Source organism: Babylonia areolata, chromosome 2 (genome assembly GCF_041734735.1).
Source record: "Babylonia areolata isolate BAREFJ2019XMU chromosome 2, ASM4173473v1, whole genome shotgun sequence".
Classification (NCBI taxonomy): domain Eukaryota; kingdom Metazoa; phylum Mollusca; class Gastropoda; order Neogastropoda; family Buccinidae; genus Babylonia; species Babylonia areolata.
In genome coordinates, this window is record NC_134877.1 from 3025318 (window position 1) to 3041786 (window position 16469).

Below are 16469 nucleotides of genomic sequence, written 5' to 3' on the forward strand. Positions count from 1 at the left end.
AATGCCCGCCAGCAGATATCAGAGAGAAAAACAAATAACTGACACACCGTTCCCTGATCACCTCACACACATCAGTTGTTATGGAGAAAGAAAAATCATTTGGGTGAGATAATATTACATTTTGAGTTCAAGTGAAATAACTCTGTGTGCATGTGTGTTATTATTGTATTGTATATGTAAATACAAATTTCTGTGTTTTTGTTTTCAGTATATATAATTATGTGTCTAGCTTGCTAGCTATAGATTAGATAGATAGATAGATAAGATAGATATCACAGGGTAAAATCTAGTAGGTAGAATCCAGTGTTGTAAGTGCTGTATGACGGCGTCCCCAGAGCGGACCCAAGGGGCGGGGGCAGGGGCGGTGGACCCTGACGAAATGGCTCTGGCCCACCTGTCGGCCCTCCTCCTGGAGCACACCTGCTTCACCCCCCACCTCCAGGGGGAGACAACTCTCGGCCTGCTGGACGTCCTCACGCAGTGCCCCCTGGTGGTGAAGAAGCTGCTGCTGAACTGCCGGGATGTGGGCTGTCTGGTGGTGACGGCCTGCCTCAAGCGACAGCAGCCGCTGAGAGCGCTGGAGCTGTTGAAAAGTAATCCATTGGTTCTGTCGTTTGTTTGTTTTTGTGTTTATGTTGTAAAGCTGTACACCGTGATGTGCCTGTGTGTGTTAGTATCGTCTTGTAAAGCTGTACACCGTGATGTGCCTGTGTGTGTTAGTATCGTCTTGTATAGCATGTTTGTTTTGTATTGTTGTATAGCTGTACACCGTGATGTGCATGTGTGTGTTAGTATCGTCTTGTGTAGCATGTTTGTTTTGTATTGTTGTATAGCTGTACACCGTGATGTGCCTGTGTGTGTTGGTATCGTCTTGTATAGCATGTTTGTTTTGTATTGTTGTATAGCTGTACACCGTGATGTGCCTGTGTGTGTTGGTATCGTCTTGTATAGCATGTTTGTTTCGTATTGTTGTATAGCTGTACACCGTGATGTGCATGTGTGTGTTAGTATCGTCTTGTATAGCATGATTGTTTTGTATTGTATAGCTGTACACCGTGATGTGCATGTGTGTGTAGTATTGTCTTGTATAGCATGATTGTTTTGTATTGTAAAGCTGTACACCGTGATGTGCCTGTGTGTGTTAGTATCGTCTTGTATAGCATGTTTGTTTTGTATTGTTGTATAGCTGTACACCGTGATGTGCATGTGTGTGTAGTATTGTCTTGTATAGCTGTACATTGTGATGTGCATGTGTGTGTGTTAGTATTGTATTGTTTTAAAGCTGTACACCATGATGTGCATGTGTGTGTGTGTGTTAGTATTGTATTGTTGTATAGCTGTACACCGTGATGTGCATGTGTGTGTTAGTATTGTATTGTTGTGTTGCTGTATACCGTGATGTGCATGTGTGTGTGTAGTATTGTATTGTTGTATAGCTGTATACCGTGATGTGCATGTGTGTGTTAGTATCGTCTTGTATAGCATGTTTGTTTTGTATTGTTGTATAGCTGTACACCGTGATGTGCCTGTGTGTGTTAGTATCGTCTTGTATAGCATGTTTGTTTTGTATTGTTGTATAGCTGTACACCGTGATGTGCCTGTGTGTGTTAGTATCGTCTTGTATAGCATGTTTGTTTCGTATTGTTGTATAGCTGTACACCGTGATGTGCATGTGTGTGTTAGTATCGTCTTGTATAGCATGTTTGTTTTGTATTGTTGTATAGCTGTACACCGTGATGTGCCTGTGTGTGTTAGTATCGTCTTGTATAGCATGTTTGTTTCGTATTGTTGTATAGCTGTACACCGTGATGTGCATGTGTGTGTTAGTATCGTCTTGTATAGCATGTTTGTTTTGTATTGTGGTATAGCTGTACACCGTGATGTGCATGTGTGTGTTAGTATCGTCTTGTATAGCATGTTTGTTTCGTATTGTTGTATAGCTGTACACCGTGATGTGCATGTGTGTGTTAGTATCGTCTTGTATAGCATGTTTGTTTTGTATTGTTGTATAGCTGTACACCGTGATGTGCATGTGTGTGTTAGTATCGTCTTGTATAGCATGTTTGTTTTGTATTGTTGTATAGCTGTACACCGTGATGTGCATGTGTGTGTTAGTATCGTCTTGTATAGCATGTTTGTTTTGTATTGTTGTATAGCTGTACACCGTGATGTGCCTGTGTGTGTTGGTATCGTCTTGTATAGCATGTTTGTTTTGTATTGTTGTATAGCTGTACACCGTGATGTGCATGTGTGTGTAGTATTGTCTTTTATAGCTGTACATTGTGATGTGCATGTGTGTGTGTTAGTATTGTATTGTTTTAAAGCTGTACACCATGATGTGCATGTGTGTGTTAGTATTGTATTGTTGTATAGCTGTATACCGTGATGTGCATGTGTGTGTGTTAGTATTGTATTGTTGTATAGCTGTACACTGTGATGTGCATGTGTGTGGTAGTATTGTCTTGTATAGCTGTACACCATGATGTGCATGCGTGAGTGTTAGTATTGTGTTGTTGTATAGCTGTACACTGTGATGTGCATGTGTGTGTGTTAGTATTGTATTGTTGTATAGCTGTACACTGTGATGTGCATGTGTGTGTTAGTATTGTATTGTTGTATAGCTGTACACCGTGATGTGCATGTGTGTGTGTTAGTATTGTATTGTTGTTTAGCTGTACACCGTGATGTGCATGTGTGTGTTAGTATTGTCTTGTATAGCTGTACACCATGATGTGCATGTGAGTGTTAGTATGGTCTTGTATAGCTGTACACCATGATGTGCATGTGTGTGTGTTAGTATTGTATTGTTGTATAGCTGTACACCGTGATGTGCCTGTGTGTGTTGGTATCGTCTTGTGTAGCATGTTTGTTTTGTATTGTTGTATAGCTGTACACCGTGATGTGCATGTGTGTGTTAGTATCGTCTTGTGTAGCTGTACATTGTGATGTGCATGTGTGTGTGTTAGTATTGTATTGTTTTAAAGCTGTACACCATGATGTGCATGTGTGTGTTAGTATTGTATTGTTGTATGGCTGTACACCGTGATGTGCATGTGTGTGTTAGTATTGTATTGTTGTATAGCTGTATACCGTGATGTGCATGTGTGTGTTAGTATTGTATTGTTGTATAGCTGTACACCGTGATGTGCATGTGTGTGTTAGTATTGTATTGTTGTATAGCTGTATACCGTGATGTGCATGTGTGTGTGTGTTAGTATTGTATTGTTGTATAGCTGTACACTGTGATGTGCATTGTGTGTTAGTATTGTATTGTTGTATAGCTGTACACTGTGATGTGCATGTGTGTGTGTTAGTATTGTATTGTTGTATAGCTGTACACCGCGATGTGCATGTGTGTGTGTTAGTATTGTATTGTTGTTTAGCTGTACACCATGATGTGCATGTGTGTGTTAGTATTGTACTGTTGTATAGCTGTACACTGTGATGTGCATGTGTGTGTTAGTATTGTCTTGTATAGCTGTACACCATGATGTGCATGTGAGTGTTAGTATGGTCTTGTATAGCTGTACACCATGATGTGCATGTGTGTGTTAGTATTGTCTTGTAAACAAAGTGAGTCTATGTTTTAACCCGGTGTTCAGTTGTGTGTGTGTCTGTGTGTCCTTGGTAAACTTTAATATTGACATTTTCTCTGCAAATACTTTGTCAGTTGACACCAAATTAGGCATAAAAATAGGAAAAATTCAGTTCTTTCCAGTCATCTTGTTTGAAACAATATTGCACCTCTGGGATGGGCACACACACAAAAAAAAAAAAAAAAAATGAAGCCTAATTGTATGCAAACTGCATTTACTGTTATATTTATATTTTTTGTATTCTCTAAACTTGGCACTTTGATCAGATATTCTGACCCAACAACAAGAGCAGTCATTATTATCATTTTTTGTTCAAACAGGAACTTCTTTTGCTAAGCATGGAAGTTTTATTTATTTTGCAAACGTTTTGCAGATAGTAAAGAAGGGAAATTACTCTGTAATTAATGCCAGGGGACTTAATTTGCTTTAAACTGATCTTTCTCGTCTTAAACATTGCATTTTTTTTCTTTTCTTTTCTTTTTTCTTCTCCCAAGCTTATCCATCATATTTAATACAGAGCACTTTTCAACCATTTTTAAAATCTCTTTTTTTTTCCCCTCCTAATGATTCCTTTACAGGATAAAGCATGAAGCACAAGTGAGTCCTGAAGGCTTTGCCTCTTGTTGTTGTTTTGCCTCCAATTTTTTAAAACATTTCAGCAGGTATAGTGTGGCATGTGTGTGTGTTTTGTCCTTGACATGTTTCATTTGTCTTGCCTGTAAGTCTTGATTATAGTGGATGATGTTAGATTTTGTAATCATTTTTCCCCATATTAGTGTTAATTGTTAGTGCTCTGGGCCCCTTTGCTGTCAAGATTTAGTGTGCTGTGGGCCCCTGTGCTGTCAAGATAGTGCTGTGGGCCCCTGTGCTGTCAAGATAGAGTGTGCTGTGGGCCCCTGTGCTGTCAAGATAGAGTGTGCTGTGGGCCCCTGTGCTGTCAAGATAGAGTGTGCTGTGGGCCCCTGTGCTGTCAAGATAGAGTGTGCTGTGGGCCCCTGTGCTGTCAAGATCGAGCGTGCTGTGGGCCCCTGTGCTGTCAAGATAGAGTGTGCTGTGGGCCCCTGTGCTGTCAAGATAGTGCTGTGGGCCCCTGTGCTGTCAAGATAGAGTGTGCTGTGGGCCCCTGTGCTGTCAAGATAGAGTGTGCTGTGGGCCCCTGTGCTGTCAAGATCGAGCGTGCTGTGGGCCCCTGTGCTGTCAAGATCGAGCGTGCTGTGGGCCCCTGTGCTGTCAAGATAGAGTGTGCTGTGGGCCCCTGTGCTGTCAAGATAGTGCTGTGGGCCCCTGTGCTGTCAAGATAGAGTGTGCTGTGGGCCCCTGTGTGGGCCCCTGTGCTGTCAAGATAGTGCTGTGGGCCCCTGTGCTGTCAAGATAGTGTGCTGTGGGCCCCTGTGCTGTCAAGATAGAGTGTGCTGTGGGCCCCTTTGCTGTCAAGATAGTGTGCTGTGGGCCCCTGTGCTGTCAAGATAGTGTGCTGTGGGCCCCTGTGCTGTCAAGATAGTGTGCTGTGGGCCCCTGTGCTGTCAAGATAGAGCATGTAATAAATACCACTATTGTTATTATTTAGTTTACATGGACGAGCCCGTTTTGTTGTGTGCAGCCATCCAGTTTAGGAAGAACGACGAACAAGGGACGTCACTGGTGAAGGACCTGATGCGACAGTTGCTGGCCTTGGGCGACGTTGAGGCGGCTCACAGCGCCTTGAGAATGGCAGCGTCAAGGGAGGCGATGGGTCAGCAGTCTTTTTTTTCTGTTTTTTCTCCACCTGTTGTCTCATTGGCCATCTTGGCACTGTGGGCTAGAGTAACCGTGCAGGTTGTTGCCCTGTCTGCCGCTACACTGACTTTCACACACCTCCCTCTGTCAGGGGTGAAGAGTTGCCAGGGGATAGGAGGTACGTGTAGGGGTGGTGGCGGTGGTGGCGGTGTAACCTGAGGTTGGTAAGCAGTGGGTCGTTTTGGAAGCTGTTCCATTTCAGGCATGAGATTCTTCCAGCAAAAAGTCTGAAATGAGACTGGGGAAGGTCTTGAAAGTGGCAATTTCTTGTATTTTTTCCGAATGATATTGCAGGCAATGTAGTGGATTCAGACTGGAACTCTGTCTCATCCCTGGGGTTACGTTGCGCATGTGACAGGTATGACAACAGTGGTGGTCGTTAGGTTTGCCATGTGCGTTTGCTTGCGACAGGTGTGAAAATTGTTGTCATGGTTACCTAACTGCCTTGACCTCTTCAGTCTACAAGCCTCAAAGCTGTACTTAAAGACACATATTCTGGGAGGTGAGGAATATAAAAATAATTCATTGTCACCAGAGTTGTTGTTTTTTTAACAGCATTCAACTTTTAATTTTTTCAACCCTCAGACCATGGGTTTGAGGAATATTATTGTGGCGCATATCTTCACCACGTGCCGTTGTAAGGCAGGTGGAGTGTTCTGCTGGTTACCACCCACCGCAGGGTGGTGGACTGCTGGTAATGCACCCAACTAGGAAGCCAGTGTCCTTGGGTTTGAGCGTTTGATTCCCCTGTTTGGACTGGGATTCCCCCCTCCTCCACAAGATAATGATCCCCCCTTGCCCCCCTCACACACCCATCTTGGGATGATCATTCGAATCAGCCAAATTTTTCATTACCTTCAAAGCTTTTGTGGCTTGTATGTGATTCCTGCAGGCCGTATTTGATCGGTTTCTCATTCGTATGGAAACTACTTGCAATTTGATATTCATGTCTGTCAAGCTTTTTTAACTTGATGAGTGTGAAGAGTGTTTTTAGTTTGATGAACCAAGCTTGCCAGCGTCACTTCCGTGCTGCTGTGTGCAGCACGCATGCTCACAACTGTTGTCTATGCACAATTTGTTTCTTCTTTTCCTTTACTCAAGTTTGAGTATTGTTAATAATAATGATGATAATTATATTTATATAGTGCTGAATCTTGTGCAGAGACAAATCAAAACATTTTCGCACTAGTCATTCACACACATGTATAACTCTAAAACTGGAGAAGCTGAAGACAAGGAAGAGGCAGGGTTTTAAGGCCAGACTTGAAATAGCTGAGTGCGGAGACCTGACGAAGCAAATGAGGAAGTTCATTCCAGTTGTAAGATCCAGAGACAGAGAAAGAAAGGAGCATTGTTATAGTCATGGTTACCAAACTGCCTTGAGCTCTTCAATCTGCTCGCCTCAAAGCTGGACTTCAAGACACGTATTCTGGCAAGTGGTGGGGATAAAAATCATCCATTGTCATCAGCTTTCCACGGCTCTTCATTTTTTCAACCCACAGACCCTGGTTTTGAGGAATCGTTATTGGTGCACATCTTCACCACATGTCCATTGTAAGGCAGGTGGAGTGTTGTTCTGGTTACCCCCCGCCGTGGAGCAGTGGACTACTGGTAATGCTGATGTGCTCTTCTCCACTCGGGCTGCTCCAGATCTGCCCTGGCCCTGCTAGTGTGGAAGTTGCATGCCTGACAGTCCATTGAAAGGGTACCGTAGTCCAGCACAAAACTCACTCTGATGATCAATAACATTGCTCACTCCATGGTTTTTTCTGGTTCTGGGTTTGATTTTTTTGCCTGTTTTCGGTGCTCTGCGTGCTTGCTTTGTAAAAAGTTCTGACCAGGAATCTGCCAGAAAGCATCTTTTTTTTTGTGTTGGGGCTTTAGGTACTAGTGTTTCATTGTGATGTAACATTTTCACCAAGAACAACATATGAAAGAAATCCATTCACACCAGAAACTGGAGAAAAAGAGCTTTCTGGTGGTACTGAATATATTGTCAAGGGATAAATAGAAAGTTATGGCTAATATAAGTGTGCTGGTGGAAGTTCGGCCAATTTGAAAAAAACTCCCTTCAAAGTAAAGAGGAGCTAAAATGTTAAAACTACTTAGCAACGGGGTTTAAATGTTAAGGCCAGGTTCCATGCTCAAAAATCGAAAATTTTCTTTAATTTCCTTTAGCTGTAACTTTTTTTATTTCTTAATATTTTCCTATGATTTTTTGTATGTGCCTCCACCAACTATTTGTAATATTAATTGTAAAGTTATTTTTACAATGGACCTCATAGTCTTTCTAAAATGTGGGGAGAAGTAAAGGTACTAAAATCAAACAACGGAAGAGGGGTAGGTCACTGTTTCCCTGATAACTCCACTTCTAAACACTCCCCATGCCCCATTTTTGGCAAACACCTTTCCAAAAGAGTGGACTACAATCTAGACTTCTCTGGTTGAGCCAAGTTCATTATCTTGACCTCAGTGATGGTTGGACGATTACCAAAAATTGTTATTTTGTATTTCATTGAATATCAGTCTGACAGACTAGATTTTACTTCAAATTGTACACCAAAGTATGGCAAATATGTGTGCCAAATTTCAAACCCATAGCTTGTGTAGTTTTTTAGATATGGAGTAAACAGATACAGACCTGCTGAAAAAAGCCGTTTTGAGAAAACTGACTTTGAAAATTAAAATAGGGGTTTAAACAAAATCACTTTGAGCTAAGTGGCCAAAGTACCTAGAAATTAGCTGACATGCATATGGAATTGAACTTACATATGCACTAAAAACCTCCTGGCAAGTAATAAAGCTTACAAGAGATGTTTTTCACAGGGACGTGATGCACGATTTTGACCAAAAAACATTGTATACAGTTGCAAGCTGTTGACAGGAGACATTAACCTTCACAAACAATATAAATATCTTACATAACAGTAACAAACAGATCAAAACAACACATACACTCAACTGGCCTACCTATTCAAAAGCACCTGACTGGTAATAATCCTCCCCAGAGACATTTGTTGCCAATGATGCTAAAGCACGACTCCTGCGAATGTCACTGGCAGACGGTGTAGCCTGTGAGCCTGCTGCAGTAATCCTGCTTCTGTCCATCTCTTGAAAAGCTCTTTTGCAATAAAAGCCAGCTGTCATTCCAAGGTGGTCAAAAACTGGCAGCCTACCACACTCTCCATCATTGAACACTATGGTAGCGTCTGCCACAGCAAGGCACAACCTCTTCCTGCCAACAAAAGTTGTTTTGGGGCACCGCTGCCAGATGACATTGTGGAAGGACTCATTGGTGTTCTGAGTCCCCCCATGACTACATTTCTGCAGCAAATCCTCACTTGTCAAATTTTCAAATACTGGCTTGATTGCCTCACAAACATATTCTGGTAAACTGTTCTTGTTCGCATCACCAACACCAGATCTGGATGGACACCATGCTCCGCACTCGTCATGTTTTTTGTTTCTATGTTTCCAAATTGCCCAAATGTCTTTTTTCATACTGACCACATCCCCAGTGTTGTTCCTGATTGCTGCCCCATAGTGTCCCTGAATGACCTTGATGGCTTTCATGGTCAACCCTCCCTTGCCCCCAATACCCTTCACTGTTTTCCCATTGTGGTTGAAAGTTTTATGCTTCAGCTCCTGCACTTTATTCTGCAGTTGTCTCCCCATCCTCTTTTGTACATGCCCACAACACTCTAACCTGCCCAGCTGGACGTTTTCGTAGATTGGTGGATCAGCATTATTCAGCGTTGCGAAGGTCTTGCTATCACCATCACCCAGGAAGTTGACGTAGCGTAACTGGCGTTTCTCCAGGGAGCGTCGAAAGATGACCTCGGCACCATCCGGTTCCATCTTTCCAGCAGATCCTTCATGGTTCTTGTCGCAGCTGGGTTCATGCTGCACCTTTTCAATAAAGAAAGCAAGAAAAAAAATATGTTTATTTTTTTCAATTCATTTTATTCACAGAATATTAGACACACACACACACACACACACACACACACACACACACACACACACAGAGTTTATGTGCACATCCAATTTTTCACATAATCATACACACACACACACACACACACACACACACACACACACACTTATGAATAATACATACCTGCCATTCAAGGTTATTTTTTCAATTTCATTTTATTCACAGAATATTTGACACACCTCACACACACAGTCTATACACACACCCAATTTTTCACATAATCATACATACTCACATGCACATACACACACACACACATTCTTACAGTATACATTACAAAATTTCCAAAACATACAAACACACACACACACACACACAGACACATACACACACACACATACAATATGAATAATACATACCTGCCATTCAATGCGTTCATCAGGTGTCATCGTCGTCTTTGCATTCTTTGCGCATCCGTCGCAGTGGTTGGACAGTGTGTGAGTGTCGATCACCTTCGATGTTTTGCCATGCACAGTCAGAGTGGTCACAACACCATTCTTGGACTGGAAACCCCGGCGCTGCCATGTGCCATCAGTTGACACCGTCACATCCTCACCTTCCACATCCCTTATTTCATCTGCAGCCCTATTCATACTTTCTTCAGCAACTGTCTCTGTGGCTGTTCTAATTTGCTTTATGTGGTTTGTCCAGCTGGTTTTTTGAGGAGGGGGTGGCATATTCATGTTGGCTAGAAATTTTCTGCCAGCTGTTTGGTGCTTCCCAATAGCTGAAATAGCTAGTGGGAACCTTCTATTGACTTCATACGTTTTCCTACAGCGTTTGGATGAAAAGAAACTAGCCTCATGACCACACGAGCACACGAAAGTAAACTTTGATGCTATTGAAAACTTTGTCTCCGACGCTGAGTAGTACCTATTAGCACCAAACTGTTTTTTGCAACTGGGGCACAAAAGTGATGAAATGAAGTCTACTAGGAGTTCTACATCGATGAATCTGAATCCAGTCATTTTTTCTTCACGATCAAATTCTTCTTCACCAATCTTTTCGCCCAACTTTGCTTCGGATGCAGACACGAACTTTGGCTGACTTGAGACGTGTACGTGAAAGACTAATTTAGGTCCATCTGTTTCGGCACAACTGGTGCCGTGGAAGTACTTTCAGTCAGTGTGTCGGACAAAATTGGAAAACCTGAATGATGCTTCCGCATCTTACCGGGTGGATGGGGCTGGGCACACTTGTTGGTGTGCATAGGCCGGGCTCCAGTGCAGAACACGTCCATTGTGGGGACAGTGTTGGGGGGGGGGGGGCTTCCTTCAACCTGTTAGACACACATTGAAGTTCGTAAGCCAAATGGATATTGTATGGACGGTCGTACATGATATCGAAGTGTGCATTATGAACGTTGTGAAGAGATAGTTGAGGGAGAAAAGGCTATGTGACAACACACAATATAACACAATTCTCGCTCAGACTCGCGCGTTCTTAACCAGGGACTTTACACAAATATAATAGATCTAACTCCTGTTATCTGCCACCAATTTTTATTAACACATAAAAATACTGATAATACAAATTGGTTCATGTCATAATACTCACATTAATTTACAGATTTATTCTAACTGTTTTTCTTTTATTCACAGTCTTCACAATTTAACAGTTATTAGAAGGATACACCGTCTATCACTCACACAACAGCAAGCACCTTTAGTCCGAAGAGCAGTTGAGAAAGTCCAAAGAATCCTGCACGTAGAACAGCCTCTCACACTAGTCACATATTTCTGCTACACTCTCGGCAGCACACCAGCGCTACTCCGTGCTTTTACACCACACAACAGGACACTACACAGTGCCTACACTCATGGACAATTTGGGCGCTCCACCACGCCTCTGAACAACACAAAACCCGGCACTACACAGTACCTCCACACCCCGGCACCCACTACAGCTCCTAGCAGTGGTCGCACTGCCCACTAGGGACAGTTCCAGCCTGGCGGACGTCGTCGAGGCGCTACTGGCCATCTCTCCCTGCTGACCTCCTTGCCTCTGAACAGCTACTCCTTCTCCAAGGAGCTGACGTACACGATGAGGCTGTTCCTAGTCAACCCTCCACGGCTGACCTTATACCAAAGACTTGGCTCCACCCCGGAACCGTGTAGACTGTCCAGTCTGCATCTCCAACGTCACAAATGGACAAACGTGCCACATAACAAAAGCAGTAGTGTTGAGTAACAAAGTACTATTCTACCTACCGTCGACACGTTCAGCTGTGCAGACACATCACCAACCCTTACGAGGTCAGGCATCGAAGGACTGGAGCGTTCCTGCGAAGATAAGTGAATATTAATCAACGTTTTAGATGACATGTTCGAACAGATTACACTCATATTACATGTTCGTGGATGCATGATTACACGAGTCATTTGTAAAAACGGAATGAAATGCAATTTCAGTCTGGGGTTACTTTGTGTTCCATCCAAGTTTCAATGTGTACGAAATAATGGCTGAGGCTTTTGTTCATTTCAATCAGGTAAGAAGGACAAGAGAGGCAAGGCCTTGAAGACTCACTTGTGATACACTTTGACCCCAAATCCAAGCTTTTTATGTATTGGGTATAATGCATTTACTGTTATATTTATATTTCTGTTATTGTCTAGACTTGGCACTTGGATCTGATATTCAACGCAACAAAACATCTGTCATTATTATCATTTTTGGTTCAAACAGGAACTTGTTTTGTTAAGCCTGGAAGTTTTGTTTATTGCCAACGTTTTGGTGCAGACAGTAAAATAAGGCAAATTACTCTGTAGGGGACTTAGTTGGCTTTAAACTGATCTCTCTCATCTGAAACATTGCATTTTGAAATCATGCTCAATTTATAAAAAGCTTGGATTTCTCTCCAAACTGGCATCACAAGTGAGTCTTGAAGGCCTTGCCTCGCTTGTTTCAAAATGTAATGTTTAACCTGAGAAAGATCAGTTTAAGGTGGACCACGGCATAGGTTTTTCACCAAAAATCATTAAAAAAAAACGTGTTTTGGGATTATACTTGTATTTGGTCAAACAATGTCTCTTCTTTGCATTTCTGTCAACCATTTTGCTCAATTTGACCGATTTCATTGCAAATAAAATCATTTTCTGACCTGGGTGTGTGTGAAGTTTGAGCGAATGTGACAAAAAACTCGAAGTTTGCATCGATTTGGACAGCCTGGTGCTCGCGATCTGGTTTGGAAACCCCATCTTGTTTGGTATCAGTGTGGAGATGGGGATGCGAAGGCTCATGCTGCGGTCAACGAGTCAGCTCCATATGGCGATGGCTTTTTGGTTAACTTTTTTTCAGCTTGTGTTGTAATCTTTCGCTTTCTCTTCTTTTTGCCGAATGCAAAGACAGTCCTAAACTTCTTTCCAGCGTGTTTGGCATTGTCCGTGACTTTTAGTAGAAAATTTCGATCAAAATCTTAGGCAACTGGTGTGTCGATTGAAACCGTGATGAAAACAGACGCCATCTTGGAAAAAGTCACATGACCGATTGGGCCAATGGGCTATTTTTTTTACTCCGACAAGCCAATCAGAAACCTCGACTCAGCCACAACCCCTAAAAAATGCCTCTCGGGTTCCTTCGGATTTGCTCTTCGTGTGTTTCCGTGAGTGGAATTTTCCACAGGAAATGGCAATGAGAAGACAGACCGGTGAATGACCTTGAGAAATTGTTGATAAGCAAAATCAAAAGCATGGTCATGTAATCAACAGGAAAGCACAAAGTTTGATCATGCTTCTACATTCCAATACACATCATACAGTCTGCTGGCCATCCCTGATGTTGACCACAGCTTTGGCTTTCAGAGTGGCTAGAACCTCTGTGAAGCCAGGTTCCCAGAAATTAATTACTACTTCCTTTTGACAGCCAGACGGGAAAGGGCCAGTTGAAATGTTTTCCTGACAAACCTGTATGCCTTTGTGGAGTAGAAGCTGAGTGTCATTGTGGACGAGCACAGCTGTTCTGCTGAATAGTTCCTAGGACCCGGCCCGCGTCTCTTTGTATGCCTGAGAAGTCATTTCATGGGATCCTTGTCATTTAAAACTCGACAGAAAGTTGATTCCAGCAAACTGGAAGGCTGGTATTGGGCACACCACAGTTCTGTGGTCGACAGTCTCACAGTGCCCATCAGCAGCACAAGGGCTAGGATCTACTTTATTTCGGCTGTGTTGACAGGCTCCCATTTGTTTGCCCGAGAAAACTGAGGCAGGTTTGGATGGGCCTTGCTGAATGGGGCTGCATACAGGTTTGTTTGAGTGACAAGATGATTGATCTGATCAGCGTTTAAAAAAAACAACTGCATATAGTCTACTGGAGTAACGTTCAAAGTGTCACACTTTACACCAAGTTTTCGAGTGAAGGCACCACAACCTACAGGATTTGATGGTTGTGCATTGGCGACTTTCTGCTCCAAAATCAAGTCGTGGCGTATACACACATGTCTGATATTGGCAGCAAAAGGCGACACCAGGATAGGGTTGGTTGACCAGTAGTCAGCACCTTGTGCTTTGACAGCATTGACCTCACTGATGGAAACGTTGGTAGATCTGGTCTGGCACCACCTTCCTGAGCTGCAAGGCGATGCTCCCGTGCAATCCCAGCATCATAGTCGCTTCACTGTCCTTGTGCAATCTTCTCTGCTTTCAGCACGTAGGTTTTCCATGAAGCGCAGTTTGGTAACGCGTTCCTGTTCGCATGGGTGATTGTGATCCTGCTCGTTAACCACTCGAATCCGTGGATTCTCTTCCTCTCTATTGAATAAAAAAGTCCTCAGGATGGCTGAACAGGTACTTCTTCGTGTGCACCTCCACTGCATAACATCATTTGTTGTCCTGTGGAATGTGTAGGTATAGCCATCTTTCTCAAGCACTTTGCCTTTTCCACTGTGAAAGAGGTGTGCCGCCATTTTGGATTACAGGAACAGACTTTCAGTTTCTCTTTAGTTTGTGTGCAGCGATCATGTAAACCGAAAATAGAGTTTCTGGGAATCGTAAGCGACCGACAAACAGCACTTTCAAGCATCATGGCGCGGCCAAACCTGTTAAAGACGTTTCTAAAAGAAGTTGGAGAAGAGGAGGGTATTTCTGCTACCAAAATACGTAAGAAAAGAGAAAGAAAGAAAAAAAAAATAAAAGAACGAGAGAGAGAGAGAGGGAGAGGCCGAAGATAGGGTAGCATGGAGGTAGCAAGTAGTGTACCCACTGTGACAAACTGGGCCTGTGACAAACTGGGCAGCCCCCCCTGAAAATACTCCTCCTCTTCAGTTCACCCATGGTTGCTAGATTTTGATGGGCATATCTGTTTGTATCTTAAGTCACAAAACGGAGAAAGTCGTCCGTGATGATCTTGAAAAAGTCAATGGGGGCGTGACACTCATCCGACACATGCAGACCAGACACGCCAGAAAAAGTGGGCAGAGTGGGGGGAAAGCTTCAAGTCCTCATGCCAGTCACGCATCAGAAAGTGTAAGAATTCTTCGTCACTCATGTCAGCAACTGCACACTTTCTTCCTTCCCCTCCAGTCGTGTGACGTGTACACCAACCACCCCTCCCCCCTTCACTGACCTCTGATGTAGAGTCACCATGCTTTGTCAGATTGCTCACTTTTTGCACTTATTTCACTTTATTCTTCATCGTCATCCACTTCTTTGATGTCCGACCCTTCTGTTTGTAGCATTTCCAGCACTTCAACAACAGTAAAACGTTGCCGTCGATGCCTTGCTCGCTCCGCAACATTTTGTTAAGAACCTGCTTCAGACACCATTTTGCTAACAGGCCGGCTCGCAAGCAGGCAACCAGTCAGTGACTTTGTCAGCGTGTGTGCGACACAGGCCACACATGACATGCTGGCCAGTCATAGCATTCGGCTGTGGAATGACCCAGAATAGCACACCCTGCTTGGCTAATCACAAAATGACGTGTACAGAACGTGATGGATTTTTACTTCTGGAAAATGCTATTCCATTCCGTCGTCCGAATCTGAATCCGTTTCATGTAGGAATGCATGAGAATTCCTTGGTCCAGAGAGAGTTAATGTAAACAGTAATGAAATGTTTTTGTCATGATGTCACCAAAATGTGTATGTGTGAGTCACTGATGGCTGGCTCGGAACACAGTCCCATGGTGATCTGCAGGGTAGCCAGTGCCTCCCATCTCCCCATCTTCTATCACCCTCATGTTGGCCAGTCTTAGTTTACATCAAACTTTCCATCTCCAATAGTCTGCAGACAGCAGGGTGGGACTTGTATTTGTATTTCTTTTTATCACAGCAGATTTCTCTGTGTGAAATTCAGGCTGCTCTCCCCAGGGAGAGCGCGTCGCTATACTACAGCGCCACCCATTTTTTAAAATTTTTTTTCCTGCGTGCAGTTTTATTTGTTTTTCCTGTCGAAGTGGATTTTTCTACAGAATTTTGCCAGAAACAACCCATTTGTTGCCGTGGGTTCTTTTACGTGCTCTAAGTGCATGCTGCACACAGGACCTCGGTTTATCGTCTCGTCCGAATGACTAGCGTCCAGACCACCACTCAGGGTCTTGTGGAGGGGAAGAAAATATCAGTGGCTGAGCCGTGATTCGAACCAGCGCGCTCAGATTCTCTCGCTTCCTAGGCGGACGCGTTACCTCTAGGCCATCACTCGTCAGTGTGAAAACTGTGTCCAGAAAGAAAAGGTTGACATAGTCCAGACAGAAAGTCTGCACAGGCTTCCACTAACTCGCCCATGGTCCATGTTGATTTCGTCGACCAGTACACAGAGGTGCCCGCCCTGTGCGAATGGGGGCAGCAGGAAAAGAGGAAACTGTTGTCAGCAGGCTGCGCATGGGTCATTCTTTTCTGACACATCCTTTTATTGTGAATGGTGAGGAACCTCCATGGTGTGTGCTGTGCAAGCAGCGTCCGAGTTTCAGACACGTGATCAGTTGCTGGGATCTGTGTGGTGTCATGTACAAACATCTTTAAAAAAAAAAAAACGTTCTCAACTTGATGGAATAGTACTTGGTCCCAGGCTTTTGTCTGTGACTTGATCTTTTTTTGCACTGTTACAATATTTTAAAATAGTTTTGGTTTTACGTGGCTCAAATGAGAATTTTGATTTGTCCCTCTTTGG

The 16469-nt window shown here is 43.4% G+C and overlaps 1 protein-coding gene across 3 annotated transcripts in view; it reads left to right on the top strand.

Annotated features, from left to right (window-relative positions):
• LOC143296500 (uncharacterized) overlaps nt 1-16469 on the top strand; it is a 47771-nt gene that overhangs the window by 19970 nt on the left and 11332 nt on the right. For all 3 annotated transcript variants that reach the window (XM_076608472.1, XM_076608490.1, XM_076608480.1), the window contains exons 11-12: nt 336-593; nt 5197-5328. In XM_076608472.1, the coding sequence (XP_076464587.1) occupies nt 336-593; nt 5197-5328 (390 nt within the window). The remainder of the gene's footprint in view (nt 1-335; nt 594-5196; nt 5329-16469) is intronic.